The sequence below is a fragment of the Bactrocera dorsalis genome, chromosome 3 (assembly GCF_023373825.1).
Source record: "Bactrocera dorsalis isolate Fly_Bdor chromosome 3, ASM2337382v1, whole genome shotgun sequence".
NCBI lineage: Eukaryota > Metazoa > Arthropoda > Insecta > Diptera > Tephritidae > Bactrocera > Bactrocera dorsalis.
Window position 1 is genome coordinate 75886823 of NC_064305.1, and position 21844 is coordinate 75908666.

At 34.4% G+C, this 21844-nt stretch overlaps 2 protein-coding genes across 4 annotated transcripts in view; one reads left to right on the forward strand and one right to left on the reverse strand.

Moving 5' to 3' along the window:
* Nucleotides 1-21844, forward strand: part of LOC105229117 (G-protein coupled receptor dmsr-1) — a 283338-nt gene that overhangs the window by 204428 nt on the left and 57066 nt on the right. For all 3 annotated transcript variants that reach the window (XM_049453470.1, XM_049453471.1, XM_049453469.1), the window contains one exon: nucleotides 6772-6790. The gene's annotated coding sequence lies outside the window, so the exon portion shown is untranslated. The remainder of the gene's footprint in view (nucleotides 1-6771; nucleotides 6791-21844) is intronic.
* Nucleotides 16501-19589, reverse strand: LOC105229118 (uncharacterized). Its single transcript, XM_011209209.2, has 2 exons — nucleotides 19380-19589; nucleotides 16501-17637 (listed from the first exon to the last, which is right to left on the reverse strand). The coding sequence occupies exons 1-2, from the start codon at nucleotides 19389-19391 to the stop codon at nucleotides 17329-17331; spliced, it is 321 nt and encodes a 106-aa protein (XP_011207511.2). The 5' UTR covers nucleotides 19392-19589; the 3' UTR covers nucleotides 16501-17328.

Genomic DNA, 21844 nt, shown 5'->3' on the forward strand with positions numbered 1-21844 from the left:
AATATGCTTGTCAACAAGGCTGAGCACCCGTTAATCATCTCAGCCGAGGCTTATAACGAGTGCTTGGAAAATTGGATTAGGCGTTGACATTGGATTTTTTGTCAGGCCGTGTCAAATGTGCTTAGATGGCTTACATATGCATATATTTATCCCCGACTGAATTTCAAAATGTTTCTGCAATTACATCGTCTCCCATTAAGCATTATGCTTTTGGAATTATTTTTAAAATGCCAGCCAATTCGCATGTGCCTTTGATTATGTGCATTGACCTTGTGACCAAACACAGCCAAAAATCACATATAAAAGAAATATGTTTTTAATCCAAATGCAGTCAAGTTTTAAATGAATTTCTTCTAAAAACGCAATTCTTAATAAGCACAACTGCACACACGCACACAAACTTGTTTACTGTGTATGAAATCATAGAAAATGCGCTTATGTCTAGCCATTAAAGGTAATTGCCACACGAATCTATACAATTTCATTTCAGAGAATGTTTTATTTAAAGTTGACACGGTCACACACACTTACAAGTATATACAATTACATACATACATGCAGTCACACATACATACATACATATATAAATTCAAACACAAATAAATATTTTCTTTTGTGGAGAAGCACTTTGCTTTGTATGTGGCAGTTTAGACGCACCTGAGCCGTAATTCAAGTGAATAAAAGACTGCTTAGCTTCTCCGCAAATAAATAGCGTGTGAAGATTTTAACACAACACACACACACTTGCACCTATTTTGGCATAAGAAAATGCATTTCTTTGTTAAACACACACATATTTAACGCAATAAAGCCATTTAAACCTATTATTGTCGTTTAATAGCTCGAACATGTATTTTATTAGCCAGTTTGAATTATATTTTCTCAATAACTCGTGCAATTTCTCAAATCGCATTAAATATGTATGTATATGATGCATAAGTTTTTTATTGGAAATCTTCTCCTTTATTGGTGACAACACCGACGACTTGGTTATAGCCGAGTTTACAAGAGCATGCCAATCGTTTTTCCTTTTCGCTGTTTGCCGCCAATCGGAGATACCAAGTGTGGTCAGCTCCTTCTCTACCCTTCCAACGGAGGGGAGGTCTTTCTCTGCTTGACCCTGCGTGTACAGTGTCGAATACTTTCAGAGCTGGAGTGTTTTCGTCCATTCAGACGTCATGACCTAACCAGCGTAGCAGCTAATTTCAAAAGCTTTTCATAATTTTTGCATTATTTTGTTTGCACGATATTTTTTGTGTACAAAATTTCGTTTAATTGATTACACAAACTTCGAATTGAACAATAAATTATTTTATTACCACGATTTTTTATTTTCATATTCATATATTTACATACATATATATGCGTACGTGGGTATAATTTTCCATTATACGCCTTTTGTCTACTTTCTAAATGAGATTTCGATAAATTTGTTTTCCAACAAATTTTGACTCATTTTTCCTATACAACAGCCACACGAAAATCAAAATTTTCCCAAAGTATTCATATACTTACTACATACTTTTTAATGGCCTGAAAAATTCTCATCAAAATGTAATGGAATCTATTACGTGATTTACGTCAATAATTATGAAATGAGCGGATATTTGCACAAACGGTTTATGGACACGCACAATTATAAATACTGAACCATCGTAGCCCAACAGTAAATTTTTGTATACCTACAGGACATGGTGAAAAGTCGTCGTTAATGATTTTTAGACATTAGCTGCAGTGAATTTTTTGAATGTGGAGCCACTTTTCAATTGCATTACACTTTATTTTTCGCTTTCCCTTAACACTTGAAAGAAAATACAATTTTTCGTAAGCAGCTATACACTGAAGTTCAAACTGGATTCGGATTATCAACGGAATCGAGAAAATATATTTTTCTTCCTGGGAAATTTGATCTCCATACGATGGCTGAGTGATGACTTTCTTGCCGTGTTTCATCAAAAAGTTAGTTCCAATCTTGCTTGAACGCAATCAGCTCTTTTGGTGGCATTGAAACGCTTCATACCCAAAACATTAACCAAAATCTTGGTCCATAGGATATCTTCTGCTTTCTTTTTGATGCCACAACGACGATTTTCAAGCAGTGTTTCTTTAACTTTTTTAAAGTTGTCGTCATTAGGCAAGTTTTCGATAATATCAGAAGCTTCGCTGAAAGCTTTGTGTCACTCATATACCTCTGATAGTGATAAAGTAGACGCCCCAAAACAGTTCTGCCACATATTGTATTTACCGATCCTGCAGTCGAAACACAAACTTTTATTACAATTTTTTTCATAGTTTCAGGTATTTTGGTACAAGTCAGCATACCCAAAACATTAACCCAAATATTAGTAAATCCCCCGGTTAACTATTTAGCAGCCCCAATCAAGTTTGATCTTGAGTGTGACAGTAAGAGAGACATTCTTCCTTTTTTCTTCGTTTTCTTTTCCCTGAAATTCTCTCCTTCTACATTTCGTCTTCTTCTCTTTTCACTTCTTATTTCTTATCCCCTTCATGCAAATTAAAAGGTCAAAGGAAGGGAAAATCATATATTTTGCAGTACCAGCGTGAAAGTAAAGTGCTTAGAACCCTGAAGAAACACAAATCACTAACTGACAGTTTAGGCTTAGCTAAAATGGAGCGTTACACTGTAAAAAAACCTGTCTTCATTATCATAACATATATCATATTTCAAAAATAATGAAAGCTTGGTGACATCAATTCGAAAATTTCATAAAAACTATAGTCGGAATAGTGTTTTACTTCGTCAACTGTGAAGATTAGTTGTAGTGTTGGCAAATTAAAATTTTGCGTTAATTTTGGGACAACCTGTCTATCTGTAAGACCTTAAACATTTGTCTTGACTAAATTAATTCGACAATATACATACATCGCTTAATCAACTGTTCTCTCAGTTTAGGATTTCTTCCAAAATTTCGGAAGCTTTTATTAATCTAGGATAAGATAGGATGATGTCATTGATCCAGAACGCTTTTAGGACGAATTAGTTATCGATTTGTTTGCAATAAATATGTAAATCATGTCGGGACGACTCACCACTTGGATCTCGAAAAACTGAGGATTGGCAGGTTATGTTAAATTTGAAGTTCATGCGCAAGATTAAGGTTCTGAAGAGAAGAGTTAGGTTTGCGATAAAGTCAAGGACAGATCAGTGACTGTGCATCAGTATACGAGTATTCTGCTTTCCGATATATATAAAATATGATGAGATATTTTCTTTACTTTGATAAATCTAATTTAAATTTTCTTTGTTATATAACAAATAGGTACTAAATATTACCTGTTTTCTGAAGTCGGTGCTTCAACATTTCTCTCGTGACTTTTAGAAAATATTTATAAGATTACTACAGTTTGTGGCATGAATAGATGCTTTTTACCAGACTGGTTTGCTATTCGCCTCTTGTGCATTTTGAACTGATATTCCTGCGGCTGTACTCGTCGATGAGAGGGAGTTCACTTAGTTTTCCAACCGGATTTCTCCGCGAATTCCACTTCTGAATAGCCGTGCGACTTACAGGTACTTATGGTAAAATGAAGCCAATAGATAGAAGCCAAAGAACGCAGAAGTCTAAAAATGTGGTCGCAAGTTCTATAATCCCATCGTAGTACTTAACATTACTTGACAAAAGCTGGTTGAGTTCAGCACCCAGAAAGAGGAAAGAAAAAGGGAGATATTCAGTTTCGTCATAAGCCATTGCACTCGTACATTTGGAACTCCTTCGTAGAAATTAAGATGCTGTTCTTCTTGCCCACTTTGCCTTCTTCTTATAGAGCTAGCAGCAAAAGTTTCACATTGAGCCAATGTATGGAACTTGCCTTAAAGTCATTCGCACATCATTTTCGACTAATCAACCTTCATGTACCACTAGGTAACTATATTTTCACTCACTGTTGTTCGTATATATACATATGTATATATGCAAGTGTTTGCCTGTCAATTTAATGAGATTGCCTAAATTGTGGGCGGGGATTTGTCGTTGGTTAACTTTGACTGGTTGTGATGACATGTTTCTGTCTATCGATGAAATGATTAATTACGCCGCAATGCAGTCATGCGGCGAATATCTCATTTGTGCGAGTTCCGCTGCGCGGAATGCCATTTCGGCATTGTATGTGTATGAAACCAAAAGACCGACCAAAAATGTTATTGAAATAACTGCAATGGGGCTTTGTTTGCCTTTGTTTTACACCCGTTGTGTAGACAAATGAAAAATAGAAATGTGAAGAGATGAAAGTAAATAGGACGTGTAAGGGTGTGTCATCTTCGTTTGGAGCGAAATTTTGCAACGGCGCATATTTGAACTAAATCCGATCACTGTAACACTTTTTGTAAAGCATTGAATAAAGAGGAAAAAAGCGGAAAGGATTGTTGACAACCTAATATACGTATATAAATAATCAACGTGTCGAGTTGAACTGCGTTAGCTATGTCCTTGTTCTTTCAGTTTTTGAGACAAACTCCGAAAAAATTAGGCCTCTACTGTAGCCGCCACACAAAGTGGCCGACCAAGACCCATTTCTGGGTGAGTAAACGTTTTTTCTGTTTTTTCTGGTTAAATTTACATTTTTATCTTTTGAATTATAATATTTCAATTCAATTCCAATGACCACCATATTATATTTGCAACGAAATCGTACAGCATATATCAAAGGTGTGCATGGCGTATGAGTAATATTTTGCAAAAATGCAATAAATCGCCAAATTTCTTTTTTTTTTTCAAGTGGCAACTTTTAGGACGAAAGTGAACTATTTTTCTCCGATATATTTGTTTATATACATATATAGAATAAGCAATTCTTATATTATCTCTCCCAATTCCAATAGAGCTAGCAAATAAAGAAAGGCAAAATTCCTTAACTCAACATACTGTGCTGGAATAAAAAATTTTCCAACACATGCAATATTATGTTTTTTGTATTTTTGCACTCATTTGATTGCACAATGTCTTTGGTTGATATTATTGATAAGTTGACAAACTGGAAATTACTTCAATTTTCTCGCTACCGAAAGTGGAAAGTGGCTAATATTTCATCGAAGAAAAGAAAACAATTATTTTTCACAGCCAATACATACATATGTACACATATGTATTGTTTTTGTTTTTTTCCACTTCTGTAAACAATTTCTATTATAATCAAGCGCAAAGTAGAGCAGATGTGAAAAATATCGAAACTCGTGTGTTGCCTTTACTACGCCCAAAATTAATAACATTTTTCACTGCGTCAAACGAAATTATGAGTTTGACGTTAATGTGCGTTAGTGTTAATGCAATTTTTCAGCCTTCAGTTTTCAGTAATGTATTTATTTGCCCATATCCGCAGGCGCTAAGTAAATTCAAACCCTAATCAAAATTTCAGTTGACAGCAGCGTGAGGCAGCTAAGCATGACAGCGAATATTGCTCGAGCACCGTTAGAATAGAAAATTGAACTTCAGTTTATTTGCAGTTTACAATTTTGGTTTTTCCTTACAATTTTCTCGAGTTCCTTGTAAAATTTTACATATTATGTGGCTCTAGGATTAAATTGCTAATTTCTTACAGTTGATTTGGGTAATTTTAAGTGAATTTTTCATAATTATTTTTATTTCTTTATTAAGGAAATTATGGAATTTTTAATTTTCTTTATGCTTTTAAGTACTCGTATGATGGCTTTGGATGATGTAAAGCGCATAAATAATAATTAAATCATTATAACAGAGGATATCGTAGAGTACTTTACATAGCTTTTTATAATTCCTGTCAGCCGTTGAAAGTTTACTTAACCTCAATCATTTACATACATATATAAAAAAAATTCTGAAACCTAATCCGCTTAGTAATTAGTAAGTATAAGGTAACAACAAGTATTGAGTAAATATTTTGTCAAAAACGTGTACATTTGACTCAATTTTGGGCTATTTATGCATTTATATCTTCACATACATTTCATGGAATCTTCTGCTCTGTTAGTGCTTATTTCAGTTGATATTGATTGTTGTTGTTTTTTTAATTGTATAGAGATTAATCAATATACTAATGGTTTTATACAAAAAATATTTGATTTTGTTTCCTTTGTATGGACTTTGCTATCTTTCCTTTTTCGAACGTTTTTGAGGTTGCTCATACGCACTGGTTGCCATCGCTGTAAGTACAATTTGCTTTATGTTTATGGTATTAAAGTGAAAAAGATTCAAGTAAATCAATTTGAAATTTTGCATACGACTTTATCTCACCAAGAAGCTGCTTATTTGACGCAATCGCCGATATTGAGCAATTATAGCATATAGCTGTCATACAAACTGACCGATCAAACTCAAGTCTTTGTAAGGAAAACTTTTTTATTTGTCACAATATCTTCACAAAATTTGGCACAGAGTTTTGTCAAAGCTATCGCTATAACCTCTGATTAAATTGTTCAGATTGGTCAACTATAGCATATAGCTGTCATACAAACGGACCGATCAAAATCAATATAAAGATTTTTGTTTACATTTTTTTTACTATACAAAATGCAGGTGTGAAGGGAACTTAAGCTTAGGTGCAGCTGAAGTTTAAATTTTTTTGTTTGAAGTATTAAAAATGTATCACTTTTATATGCATTTTGTTCTTTAAATCTTAAAAAATAAATGCGTTTAAAATAGTTAATTGAAATATTCTGCCCAATACTTCTCTTCTAGCTAATTTTCCACTACAAAGTTATCATTTCTTATAAATATATGCCAAAATTATTTTTAAAACTAATTTTTAATTACTGTATCCTTATTGTTTCTATTACAGAAAAACTATCGAATTTGTGGTAAGTTAAGCTCTCTGTAAATTTTTAAATACTAAGTACATTTGAATCACATACAATATACTAAAGGGTGATTTTTTAAGAGCTTGATAACTTTTTTTTAAAAAAAAACGCATAAAATTTGCAAAATCTCATCGGTTCTTTATTTGAAACGTTAGATTGGTTCATGACATTTACTTTTTGAAGATAATTTCATTTAAATGTTGACCGCGGCTGCGTCTTAGGTGGTCCATTCGGAAAGTCCAATTTTGGGCAACTTTTTCGAGCATTTCGGCCGGAATAGCCCGAATTTCTTCGGAAATGTTGTCTTCCAAAGCTGGAATAGTTGCTGGCTTATTTCTGTAGACTTTAGACTTGACGTAGCCCCACAAAAAATAGTCTAAAGGCGTTAAATCGCATGATCTTGGTGGCCAACTTACGGGTCCATTTCTTGAGATGAATTGTTGTCCGAAGTTTTCCCTCAAAATGGCCATAGAATCGCGAGCTGTGTGGCATGTAGCGCCATCTTGTTGAAACCACATGTCAACCAAGTTCAGTTCTTCCATTTTTGGCAACAAAAAGTTTGTTAGCATCGAACGATAGCGATCGCCATTCACCGTAACGTTGCGTCCAACAGCATCTTTGAAAAAATACGGTCCAATGATTCCACCAGCGTACAAACCACATTTTTCGGGATGCATGGGCAGTTCTTGAACGGCTTCTGGTTGCTCTTCACCCCAAATGCGGCAATTTTGCTTATTTACGTAGCCATTCAACCAGAAATGAGCCTCATCGCTGAACAAAGCACGCGCGCGAAACACATTTCGAACCGAACACTGATTTTGGTAATAAAATTCAATGATTTGCAAGCGTTGCTCGTTAGTAAGTCTATTCATGATGAAATGTCAAAGCATACTGAGCATCTTTCTCTTTGACACCATGTCTGAAATCCCACGTGATCTGTCAAATACTAATGCATGAAAATCCTAACCTCAAAAAATCACCCGTTATATGTAAATTCAAGTATTCACAGAATTTTCATGTAATCCTTAACCGAATTTCCAGAATTTGAATAAAGCTTGCGGCTACTTAAAACTTTGAGCACTTAATGCAACCTTAAGCAGATTTATTATAATTCCCCAACTGATGCCTCCTTGAGCATTGGAAATATTTTTTACTAAAGTGAATGAGTATATCAATATTTTTAATTTTTAATACTCAAATATTTTGGGTGGATATTTACATATCGCCACTTAAAATGCAAAGTAACGTAGCTTCACTTCTCATAAGTTTACAGGCGAAAGAAAAATGTTATAATAAAAACTACTCATATTGAAATAAAATGTGAGTTTTGCTTATAAAATGGTTATGTTCATCATACAATCATATTGAAAAAAAATTTGAGTTTGAGTTGTAAAATGGTTCTATATTGGTTATTATATTTGATAGCGATTTTCGATTTTTTGAGGATACGTTGTTTTGCATTTAGGTGACGATATTTGCATATGTTGGATTTAAATGACTGACATAATACATAAAGCTTACAAATAGGGTGACACAAGAATTAGAGTTTTAGCTAGAGAAGTCGAACTTTGTCTTTTAGGCATGAAGCATCGTGTTTGAAACACTAATCTACTTTCGTTGTTTTTGAAAAATGAAATGAAAATTAGAAAGTGCTTAGCTTTAGAGAACTCATTGAATCCCATAATCCACTTTAATTAAAACATCAGCGGTAATTATTTTCAAACTCACACAATAACCCTATGCAAGCTCCATAAACCGAAGCATACTTTTATGCGCGCTTTTAAAATGAAGGTCGTTTTTAAATCTCTAAATCAGCTTTAAGCTTCCTGTAACCTCTTTAATAGTTCCTTTAACTGCTTTAATAATAATTGATGTAAAATTTTCTAACAGGTGGCAACTTTTGATATTTTTTTGCCATTCTAGTAGTATATTGAAAAAACTAAAAAGATATCCCAATCAACCATAGCTAACTGTATACCTATAACACACTTTTGAACCAAGTAACAATCCTTCTAAGAAATTAATTTTGTTCTCTTTTTTAAACCTATACATTTATTCGACGTAAAAATAATAATATATTGAAAAGAAGTGGTAACCCTCTAAATTTTTCTTGTTTTAAATCACAGAAAAATTAAGACGAAGCTCACTGAATTCTTTTGTAGCAATTGGCAACCCCATCCAAAAAAAAAATGTTTGAACTGTAAGCTTTCTCCAATTTTTTTAAATGCATAATCATATCGTAGAATTTCTTCTTCTCAAATATGTTTTTGAAATATTGTTTTCAAACAGGTGGCAACCCTCTATTAATGTTTTTACTTATTGAACCATGGAAAAATAAAAACGATGCTAACCGGCTCGGTTATATATTAATTATTTTTGAACAGGTGGCAACACTCTAGTATTTTTTTTACTTATTGAACTGCAGAAAAATAAAAGCAATGCGAAAAGGTTAAACGACTATAAATGAATTATTTTTTAACAGGTGGCAACCCTCTAATTATTTGTTTGCTTATTGAACCGCAGAAAAACAAAACCGATGTGAAACGGTCCAACCGTTATAAATGAATTACTTTTTAAGAAGCAACCATCGTTTTGGAATTGTAAGATTACTTATCTCTTTTTATCTCGGTATCACTTCGAATAATCCCCCGATATAAAGTAATCGGATAAAGTGTCATAACCTAACTGTATAAAAAAGAGTTTTTTGAGAATTTTAAACTATTATATATTTCTTTTTTTAATAATGAACAGTATGCCTCGAGTTGTACGCGATCAACAAACTGGAGGGTTTTTATGTGGAAAACTATATTGAGAACATGCGAAAAAATGTTTTAGTATTCAGATCGTTGGTCTCCGAGTAGTCATTGAATTAATGAGCAAATTCTAAAATCCTTTTTTTGAGAAAATTGCGTTTACAGATAAACTAGTAGAACTGAACTAAGCGGCTACAATTTAGAATACTGTCTTTCTTTATTGTTCTTTAGAAGGCTGTAACTGAAAATATATTTGGAATATTTATTTAAAAATTTCAAAATAACGATTTAATTATTCAAAACATTACTAAAATGGTATCAGTAGTACCCATGCTGGCGATCTACATGTAAAGATCTTGAAGAGTTCATCATAAATTTACGCACTTATTTAATTTATGGTCTGATTCAGTTTTAGAGTTATTTGGGCTTCTCCTGACCCTTCCTACTGGTTTCGAATTAACCCTATTTTTCACCAACCACCACAACATCTCGAACTATATGCGTATCTTAGTTCTATTTTTACAAAGTTTAAGGTAATTTTGTTTGCAATATTTACAAAATTGCCTGCTAACTACATTTTCCATTCGAAGCTTTTTCAATTGAAACTAAATTACAATTCATCTATCGCTTGTTGATGTAAGTGAAGTGTTAATAATTCATATGCAATATATGTATAAATAAATATATAAATTTTTTCAAACTAAAAGTCTTAACATTTCATTCCACGAATATCATAGAGTGTGATTATTTCTAGAAACAGAGTTCAACATCAACATTTCTAGTGAATATCACTTTAAACTGTTTATCTATCTTTTATTATTGTTATTATTTGAATTTTTCGTTGGAAATTAAGTCGTTTTATATAAAATTGTTCAGAACCATAAAATCATAAATTTGTACACATTCTTTTTAATTTTTGTTGGATTACATACAAAAATGACTCTACGCAATTACAATTGCCAATGCTTTGTTTTCGGTTTGTTATAACTTATGAAACTTTCATATCTGTTTGCTTTCAATATAAAATTTCAAGTTGAACTATTCAAATTTACACTCCCAAATAAAATATTGAAAATTGAAAAGTTTAACACATGTTGTGGCTATAAATCGAGTTTTTCTTGTTTTGTATATAAACAGAAAATTGTGGTCCAAAAAGATTTCGTATAGGGCAGAAGAAGAATTGAAATTTTTTGGTGAAGAAATTCCGAAATTTCATCACCTAACTCACTTTTTCAAGCCATCAATTACAATTCGACTCAAAATTACTTTCGGTGCTTCGGATTGAGTATGAAATACAAGAGAAAAATGTTCTCTGGAAGCGGTAATCCAATGCTCTAAAAGTGTTGTTGTATTTATTATTGTTGTAGTAGCGGCATAACATTGGAATTCTCATACTCCTCTCTTGTATTTTATCATGAGGAGATATTTGTTCTGCCACCTTGGTTTTTGTGTAATCTGAATTTAAGTATCACATATGATTAAGTTTAACAGAATCACTGACAGTTATTAAGATTTGCGAAACCTAACCTAACTTTCATTCTGTCTCTTAATTGATTTTGTAAATACAATTTATCTTGAGATCTTATGTGTCATCGGATGTAAAAGTTTCAAAGTTTTCTATGTCAAAGTTTCTACAAACATAGTACCACTCTTAATTAAAAACCCGTGAGATACTTTAAAACTTCAAAGTGAAGAAGCACCTGCCATCGATGATTTTAGAAACTCAAAACTGATACACTTAACAACTTTTCACCATTTGGAGTGCCAATTAGACAGATAAAACAGGAATTGTGCATGAAGTGTTTTTGCTAAAATCCATGTTAGGGTATAGTATTCGTTTGCTTAGCTACTTAAAGTATATGTATCTAAGTGAAGGAAATGGAAATAGTTTCGCCACTGTGTTTTACTTCAGAAAATAGCAAATGCCGTGACACAAAAATTTTAAAGTATGAGCTTTTATAAAAGTGTAGACATTCTCAACGAGCCTCCAGATGGAGGTGAGTCCCATTTTTTATAATAGTATAGTGAGGTTGCTGGACCATCTGAGTTACGACCGTTTTTTTCATTTTCATAAGAAGGTCCATACTTTAACTCTCCCTTCAAGAGTTGGTGAACCTTTTCAGACTTTGTTGAGAAGATGGATACTTAGTTACCTTAAGGGTTCAGGCCCGTATATACCTTTCAGGATTGCCCTGACTTCATCAAAGAAAACACGAACAAAGATAAAGGGAGGATATTTTGCAGAGTTTCTTCGAGAAAGGCGAAAAAACAAGACAAATAGCTGAAAATATGAATAGTGTTTATTGTACTATATTGTTTATTGTACTGCAGTACTGCAGCATCCAATTATGCGTTATTTGAAAATATGAATAGTTTTTATTGTTCTTGTACTGCAGCATCCAATTATGCGCGATTTCGGGGTCCTCACCGTCGTTCAATTTTGACGTTTACGATGCACCAAGCTTTGGGAGCCCACTTGTCGAAAATATCGTTTAAATTATGGAGATTAATAATCTGCTATATACTACTCCTCTACGGTCAAACTCTTAATACGGACTTGTACTGCGAATGGACCTTTTGAAGGAAAAAATCGTACAGAAGCGCTTAGCTTTAGCCAATAGGACAGAAATTGTGTTCCACCTGGACAACGTTAGGCCACACACATCGATAGTATATATCTCGGACACGGGATTTTTATCCATCCAAGAACTGTCAACTCGGCACCATTCCTCGAAATTACTCCAGTAATGTTTACTGACGCCACATCAACCACATGGTCAGGCATCCTCATTTAGTCTGCACCTAACATCCAGAGATTACTATGAGTTCCTGACTATGGTTAATGATTTTTCGGGTGAAAAATTTGCCTAGAGAGAAGTTTATGAAAACTGTCCCAGTTTTTTTTCAACAGCAAAGAGGGGCTTCTGTGAGAGTGGCATTCTGAAAATACCTGCAATGTGGCAACAAGTTACCCACGGTGCATATTTGACCTAAATTATTCTAGTTAGTATAGCTAATTGAAATCATTTTAATGCATAAAATATTGGATTTATTATTACTAGACCTCATATGAGAAAAATCGCAGATTTTCATAACAACAACATGATAACAATTTGTTCACAAATTTGGTGAATTCAAGCCCACTGTGAGATTGGCAACAATCAATACGCCAATTTGTCGCTTCTCTTACACTCAGTAGGCAATATCGGCTTAAGATTCAAGATTTAAGGTGCAAATCAAAGTTGAATTGTAACGCGCTTTCATATACAAACATGTATTACGGAAACGGAAGTAAACCCAAACGGATAAGCCAGTTTGGATTTCAATTTACACCTTTACATAAAAACCCAAGCAAAGACGTGCCTTCATTCGTACTTGACTTGACTTCACAACGTTTACAGTCAATATATTTTTGACGATTCCTTCATGCACCTTTATTGCGTGGAATGTAACCCTACGACCGTTTTTAGCTTTGATGCTTCGCTCTCTGCTGTCTGCTTTCGTTTATAAGTTCTAAGTGTATTGATGTACAGATGTACCTATGTATGTAGAATGTGTTTCCAACAAGCTATATTTTTCAAGCGCTTTCTTTGCAACCGCCACACGCAATCATCACCGCCGTTTTGAATGGCACCTTTCTCACAATTACTGTTGCCACCTTGGTATTGAATCGTTTGCTTTAAGTGCGGTTGTTATTGCTGTTGTTTTCATTTTTAGTAACTGTATTGTTGATTGCAAACATCAAAGCAATGCCATGCGTTGAAGTGGCAATATGGGTTAATGCCTCTTAAATTGTTGATACCTTTTGCGAAATGTTTCCATCTAACATCACTGCTGATGACTGAGATGATTGTTAGTGTATTTTTTAGTGTCGCCTTACTTTTGACTTTAATTGTTGGTGTAAGTTCTATTTACTTGCACGCAATGTCAAATAACTAGCGTCGGTGTAAGCAGCAATTATATTATATATTATATTTTAGTCAAAATTACTAGACAATTTTTTTAAAATGGATTTTTCGGAGAGGAATGTTAATAATTTTATCATATGTGGGAACCTAATCGTTACTTTAAGTTATGTAAATGATGATCCATTTCGAGGTTTCCTACTTCTTTAAAGAAAAAACACAGAATTTTTAAAATGAATGAGAAATGTTTCTTATCATTCGAAAGAACATTCTTTGGCATTTATTTCTTGACGATTATCGCTTTCAAATATTGCCCCGACTCATACGTCTCATACCGTCCATTCGTTAAGTCCAATTTTAGATGACTCGTTCGAGCATTTCGACTGGTAACTTGTAAAAGACACGCGTTATGTTTTGCTCCAACAGCTGTATTAGTTTTGCGGGGATACCAAATTCAGACATCGCGGCATAAAGGCAGCTCCTTTTCGTGCCGTCGAAAGCAGCTTTGAAATCGACGAATAGGTGGTGAGTGTCGATTCTCCTTTCACGGGTCTTTTCCAAGATTTGGCGCATGGTGAATATCTGGTCGGTTGTTGATTTACCAGGTCTAAAGCCACACTGATAAGGTCCAATCAGTTTGTTGACGGTGGGCTTTAATCTTTCACACAATACGCTCGATAGAACCTTGTACGCGATGTTGAGGAGGCTTATCCCACGGTAGTTGGCGCAGATTGTGGGGTCTCCTTTTTTATGGATTGGGCATAGCACACTTAAATTCCAATCGTTGGGCATGCTTTCATCCGACCATATTTTACAAAGAAGCTGATGCATGGTCCTTATCAGTTCTTCGCCGCCGTGTTTGAATAGCTCGGCCGGCAATCCATCGGTCCCTGCCGCTTTGTTGTTTTTCAGGCGGGCAATTGCTATTCGAACTTCTTCATGGTCGGGCAATGGAACGTCTGCTCCATCGTCCTCGATTGGGGTATCGGGTTCGCCTTCTCCTGGTGTTGTGCGTTCACTGCCATTCAGCAGGCTGGAGAAGTGTTCCCACCATAATTTAAGTATGCTCTGGGCATCGGTGGCTAGATCACCTTGGGGGGTTCTACAAGAGTATGCTCCGGTCTTGAATCCTTCTGTAAGTCGCCGCATATTTTCGTAGAATTTTCGAGCATTACCCCTGTCGGCCAGCGGTGTCGGTCTCTTTCTTTTTCTGTCTACAAATCCGTCTCGCTTCCCTCTTCAACTCTCGGTATCTATCCCATCCCGCACGTGTTGTGGTCGATCGTAACGTTGCGAGGTAGGCAGCCTGTTTTCTCTACGCTGCGACACGGCACTACTCGTCGTATCAGCTGTTCTTTTGCACTTTCTGAAAACCAATGGTTTCGGTTGCAGCTGTACGTAAGGAGTTTGAAATGCCGTCCTACAGTTCCCTTATACCGAGTTGTTGACGAGTGCTCTCAGAGAGCAGGAGTGCAAGCCGAGTAGAAAATCGTTCGGCTGTCTGTTGTGATTGCAGCTTCTCGACGTCGAACCTTCCTTGTGTTTGTTGGCGTGCGTTTTTTGCTGCACAGAGGCGGGTGCGAATTTTGGCTGCAACAATATAGTGGTCCGAGTCGATGTTAGGACCTCGGAGCGCACGCACATCTAAAACACTGGAGACGTGTCTTCCGTCTATCACAACATGATCGATCTGGTTGGTGGTTTCTCGATCCGGAGACAGCCAGGTAGCTTGATGTATCTTCTTATGCTGGAATCTAGTACTACAGATAACCATATTTCGGACCCCGGCGAAGTCGATCAGCCTCAACCCATTTGGGGATGTTTCCTCGTGGAGGCTGAATTTACCGACCGTAGTGCCAAAGATACCTTCTTTGCCCACCCTGGCGTTGAAGTCGCCAAGCACGATTTTGACATCGTGGCGGGGGCATCTCTCATAAGTGCGCTCCAAGCACTCATAAAAAGCATCTTTGGCCTCATCGTCCTTCTCTTCCATCGGGGCGTGGGCGCAAATCAGCGATATGTTGAAGAACCTCGCTTTGATGCGGATTGTGGCTAGACGTTCATTCTCCGGAGTGAATGATAGTACTCGGCGACGGAGTCTCTCTCCCACCACGAATCCAACACCAAACTTGCGCTCCTTTATATGGGCACTGTAGTAAAAGTCACAAGGACCTACTCGTCTCTGTCCTTGTCCCGTCCATCGCATTTTTTGGACGACGGTGATGTCAGCCTTTATCTTTACGAGGGCATCTACCAGCTGGGCAGCGGCACCTTCCCAATTAAGGGACCGGACATTCCAGATGCATGCCCTCAATTCGTAGTCCTTTATATCCACCCTCATATAAATTTACCGCCTGATCAAATTTAGCCCGGATTGTCACATTTTCACGTGCAATCGTTTTTTCCTGAGCCAATACAAGCGTGCCAATATTTATACCAATTTTTCGTACATTTTATAAGCCTCGGCTGCGATGGCCTTCTGTGCCTGTAGTGAATTTAGTTTTTTCGATATTCACTCATTTTTGGAGTGGCCTTCAGTTGGGTGGTTTCCACGTCATCTTCATAAATCCTCTTCGCTAGTAATGATTTAAGTTTTTTGGTAGAAGTATAACACCGAGATGCTTCATACCCAAAACATTAACCAAAATATCTTCAGTCGACCCATTTGAAATGGGTCTCATATTGTCAAAGTTGTATGAAGGAATGTGAGTAGGAAAGATTCATTCCTCCCCCAAAAACTGAGTTTGAAATATCCCGTCAGCCTTCGAATCAGGAGACATAGCCCAAACTGACTTTAGCCGTCTCAACATATTTGTGATATGCTCAAAGCGCTTTGCCGATGCGGGTTTTATGGTCTATTATATAAGAGTTTTCTGTATCACAACGGACCGTTGTTCTGAGCTGTCCATGTGAGATTCTTATTATGATAGACCTCAAAACCTAACCTATATGCTATCTCTTATTATTTTATTTGCTGTTGTTCCAAAGGGCAAAAGGGCACAACACATTACAGCGGTCACATCAAAGATCACGTATACCAATGACACCTCGCTCTCCTTTGAATCAGTTAAATGTAGTAGTCTTAAATTTTAAAATGCGCGCTTAAAATTGTTCTTAACATTTCCACAAAGAAACTTAAAAAAATGTTCTAGTATGCTCTACATATCTTCAGCTATTACCATCTTCTTATGTCCACAAGGGAAACATAAAGAAACATCTTAAGTAACAAGCAAACGACTTCTTTATCATAGCTTAGTCACAAATTATCCATTATGCCGTAACCGCAATTCTCAAAGGGATTTTAAAAATCAGCAGAATCTACGAATGTCGGGAGAAAGATAAAAAAACAGAAAGAAGTCAAAAAATAGAAAGAAAAAACAAAAAGTAAACAAGTGAAAGTAAAATAAAGTAAACCGAGAAGCAAAAGCCAAAGAAACAAGAAGCCACAAAGTGTTGATGTTGCTGTAGCTATTACTGACGCATAAGAGGCTTTATTTCTCCGCTCTGAGACTGCAAAGTGTTTATTTTGCTATACAAAACCGCCTTCGCGAAAAAATTGTGTGGCATCAAGGCACTTTAAATAAAAGAAACACACACTAGTAAACAACCAGCTTTTGTTGACAGAAAATTTTAAAAATAAAAAACAGTTTGGTTATTATTAGCGTTGCCATCTATTTTGAAAATAAACTTTATTTTTGAATTGTTCATGATTTTTGCTGTATTCCCGGCTGTTGTTGCTTGCCTTACTCCTCTCAACTGATGCTTCACCTTTTGCTGTTGCTATTTTAGTAAAATATTTTCTTATAACTTGTTGTTGTTGCCATTTACTTCCACACCTTTGCCATCCGCAACAAATTGAATTGCAACAACTTTACGCAATTTACTTGAGATGCAGCGCGGAATAGGCTGGCAAGTGGTAGGAAGGCAGTATCGAATGCGAAATGGCGTGCGAAGTGTAAATTGGTGCATGTTGCGTAATAATTGGCGCATGCACGATGGGTGCTTGCACTATGGGTGCATGCAATAGTGGTGCCGATTGGAGGACAGTTGGTGCCACCAGATGGGTTGTTGAATGCGTCAGCAATGGTGCGTGATAGCCCAGACCCAAGGCAAGACCGCGCTTCGCCTTTGCCGATGATTCCTCAGCGGGTGCAGCCATGGCTACGCTGGCGACGAAGAGTACGATGAGCTGCGTGGTAGAGAAAGAGAATATAAATGATTTTTGTTTAATTTCAAATTTCAAAGAAATCTTTAAGGTTACCAAAGATCAAGGGATGCAAATAATGTTTTAAAAAATCAGTTCAATAGGCATTCAAATTAATTATTTTTGTAGTACCGAAAATCTTAATTAAAAAGTGTTTTAAAATTTTTTCAAAAATACTGAATTGAATTAAAAATAATTTTTTAACCCCGAAAATTGTATTAATTTTTAGATTTTTTAAATTAATTATCAAAATAATTAATATTTAAATTTAACAATTTATTTTCATTAATTAAAATTAAAAACCAAAAATTAAATAATTTCTAAATTTTTTATATTAATTATTATCATAATTAAAAATTTAATTAATTAATTTAAAAAATTTAAAATTAGTCCCATTTTTGGGGTTAAAATTTATTTAAAATTATTTAATTTTTGATTTTAAATTTTAATTAATTAAAATTAATTTACTTAAATTATATTTTTGAATTTAAATATTAATTGTTATAAAAAATAATTTACAAAATCTTAAAAATAATCTCAATTTCGGGGTTAAACATTTTTTTTAGTAAAATTTTTTAAATTAATTATATAAGTAATATTTAAATTTAAAAATTTAATTTAATTAACTAAACTTAATTTGATTAATTAAAACTAGAAATCAAAAGTTAAATAATTTTCAAATTTTTTATATTAATTAAAATTTTAATTAATTAATTTAAACATTTAAAATTACTCAATTAATTAATTTTGAAATTTTCTATTTTTAAGTATGTCTATAAAAAAAACTACGTATAAATTCGGAAATTATTTCATAAACACCTTTCGTACAGACAAATTTTGAAAATTTTCTGTTTTCTGTTTCTAAAAAGATGGCAATCCTACCAAAAAAAATTTAAAGCTTACGCGGAGATGATACTGACGGTTTTATATTTTTAATTTTTTCGGGCGGGTGGCAACTCTATACCATTTTAATCCACTTCTAGGACGGAAACAGATTTTCGTTGCAAAATAAAGTACAGAAAATAAACATATCTTATGTTAGAATATTTTCGTTTTTCAGAGGATTCTCCTTTTAGTTCATGTTATGTATATGAACTCTTTTTAACTAAGTAAAATTCTTACCGGTCTTTCAAAGGCCTAGAAATCTAAATAGAGTGTCCTTTAATTCGGCTATAACCGCGTAAGTGGTGTCTACGCCAATAAAGATGAAGAAGAAATCTCCATTCGACAGCGATTCGGCTGCCTTTCATAAACATAAACCCATTATTGGCGAAATTCCAATAATATCGGACCAGATTTTTTAATATGACTATAAACAAAAACTTCTTGAAAAAATACTTTTTTTTGTATTAATTTTGGATACTACGCCAAGGTTAAATTAAAAAACAGATTAAATTTCTAGCAAAAAAGATATTAGAAAACATTCCAGTTAAATTCTCTTGAATAATAAAAACCTGCAATTTTTTTTTACCCAAAAAAACCACTCTTCGTTTCAACGTTATTGTTATTTATAAATGAAAACCTTCAACACCTGCTGATTAACAAATTTTCGCACTTCATGAGCGCCCAAATAATTCAAAATTTTTTGCGACTTCACTTCAACTTAATTGCCACGAACACGAAAGTGTTTCGATAAACTTTTTTTGCCAAATGTTTTTTAATTAAAAAGTCCTTTTTCTGGTAGCGAATTTCACAAAAACAAAAGGATAATACGTGCACGGACTTACAGCAATTTTCATGTTGCAAAAATCTCCGATTTAAAGGCGAAGTGAGTGAAGCTTCAAACTTCTGCTGTGTTTAGTGACAAAGTTAATACTATAGACTACTTGTCGCAGAACTACAATATTTATAGTAAATTGCGTTGAGTTGCGACTATTGAAATCGACGCAGCAGAGCATGTGGTCAGCGTGTGTGCCGTTTGTGGCAAGGTAAAAAGTGAGAAAAAATGTGTCTAAGAAATGTAAGAAAATAAATTGGTAAATTAAGAAAATAGAAAAAAACTAATGTTACACATTTAAATTAATATAAATAATTGATTGCACTAAATAACAAAAAATTATTAAATGTTTTTAGAAATTATTTATTATGTGGCAGGTTGCGGGACCATGTGCATATATTTCAACCACTAACGTGGGGTTACCATAATAAAAATTAATTTTTATTAAAATTATAAAAAGTAAATAAATTGATTTTCGGTTTCTTTTTCACATTACTTAATGAGCATTCATAACAAAGGTACAAAAAAACTTAGTAAAAAACATTATAGAAATTACAAAAAATAAACTAGAATACTATATCTACTCGCGATTATAGCCGAGTCAACAACAGCAGGCTGTTGGTGTTTTTTACGTGGCGGGTCCCAAACCCAGCGCACAACCCTATGCAGGGGAGAATACTACTAGAATACTATACCTCTGTGATCAAATTGAAAGGTGAATTTTTAATTCATACTGCGCGAGTTTTTCGATAGATAAATTGTTTTTTTCTGCAAGTTGGTAGTACTGTTAGTGACATCTATACTAAATTTCACGTCAAAATATTTTTTAGGATTTGATTTCTTAGATTTTTACTATGTCTGAATTTATTGAACAAAAAAGTGTGATAATGCATCATCTCATACTTCATTTTTTATTTGTGATAATTTCGCCAGATTTTCAACTAATATCGTGCCGCAACCACCGCATTCGCCTGATTTACCTTCGTGTAACTTCTGGCTATTCAGCAAATTCGTATGACCACTCCGAGGACACCGTTTTGACTCAATTGAGGATATAAAAGCTGAATCGAAGCGAGAGATTCTTCTGAAGATAGTGTATTTTGTTTTTGTACTTTCATAATTCCGAATAACGCAATTATAACCACCGATTCCGATCACATTCTCAAACCATCTAAATAAACTTATTAGGTCTACAACAAACTTCCAGCAATTTACGGATTCTACCTCCAAAGAACTACGCCGGCTTGGCCGAAAAGAATGAATCAACCCAATTTTTGACTCCTGTACTGGTGTTAACTGTAAGGCAAGGTCTGCGCGATAAGGGTACGCCAGTTTCTCGCTTCAGTTTGGTGAGTTGTTGCCGCCCGTGCTTCCCATTAATGTTTTCATCCGAGTTTAGAACGTCATAATACAACACGTTCTTCTGGTCCCTCCAAATACAGAGCATTACGTCATCATGGACATTCGGTTTTGTTTTTTGATTTGGCCTGTTGGCCAGGTTTCATATATTATTTTTTGCATTTAGAGTTTTTTTTATCCATATTTAACCCCAGTCACCATTTGATGCAAAAGCAACTTACTTTTATAGTGTTCAAGCAGCATTTGTGACTTTCAAAATCTTTTTTCAAAGTCTCATGGAGCTGTTTTTAAATGTTTTAAAATGATTGCATGAGTGGCTCCCAAGAATACGTGAGATTTTTTGTGTTTAGGAAAAATATGCTTCCAATTCCTCATTTTCAAACTTTTTTGGCCGCCGCTCAGGACGTTCTTCGTATGTATTCGAAGCCAAAATCACCATTTTCGACTCGTAAGGTTTTCTTCATATTAAAGTAATAAAGGCTAAGTCCCCGCAAAAACACTTTTTCAGACCAAAAGTTCGAGGGAAAAACATTTAAAAAATTGATTATTTGAATTTTACACATAAATTTTAAGGTTATATAAAAAAGGGGCTAATTGGTTGTTATAGATCTTCTCATTACCAAATTTTCTTTAAACAGCCAACAGGCCCACAACTGCTCCCATGATCAAGTATTTATTCTAATTGAGTATTGAAGAGTTAAATCTTGATTTCATTCTCTACATTCATTGATATTGACAATTTAATAATTGACTAAATTAAGTATCAGAAATTCTTAAACTTGATTGACTCACAACTGGGGTTATGTTAGATGAAAAATTAAAATGCACGATTTGGTAGTTATGTTGAATGAAACCCAATTAATTTAGCGTTAATTTTAACTCAATTTATATACTATTAAAGTTTCCTTACCTGAAAATTTAAAATAACTATTTTATTTATTAAAATAAATGGAATTCAATTAAAGATAATTGACTTAATTAAGCCTTTAACTGGATTAAGTCATAGCTGAGATAATGTCTGTTGATAAATTGAAATATAATTAAGCAATTAAGTTAAGTGGATTAAAGTCCTAATTAAGTAGCGGTTGCTCATTAGCATTATGAGGCCTAAGAGGC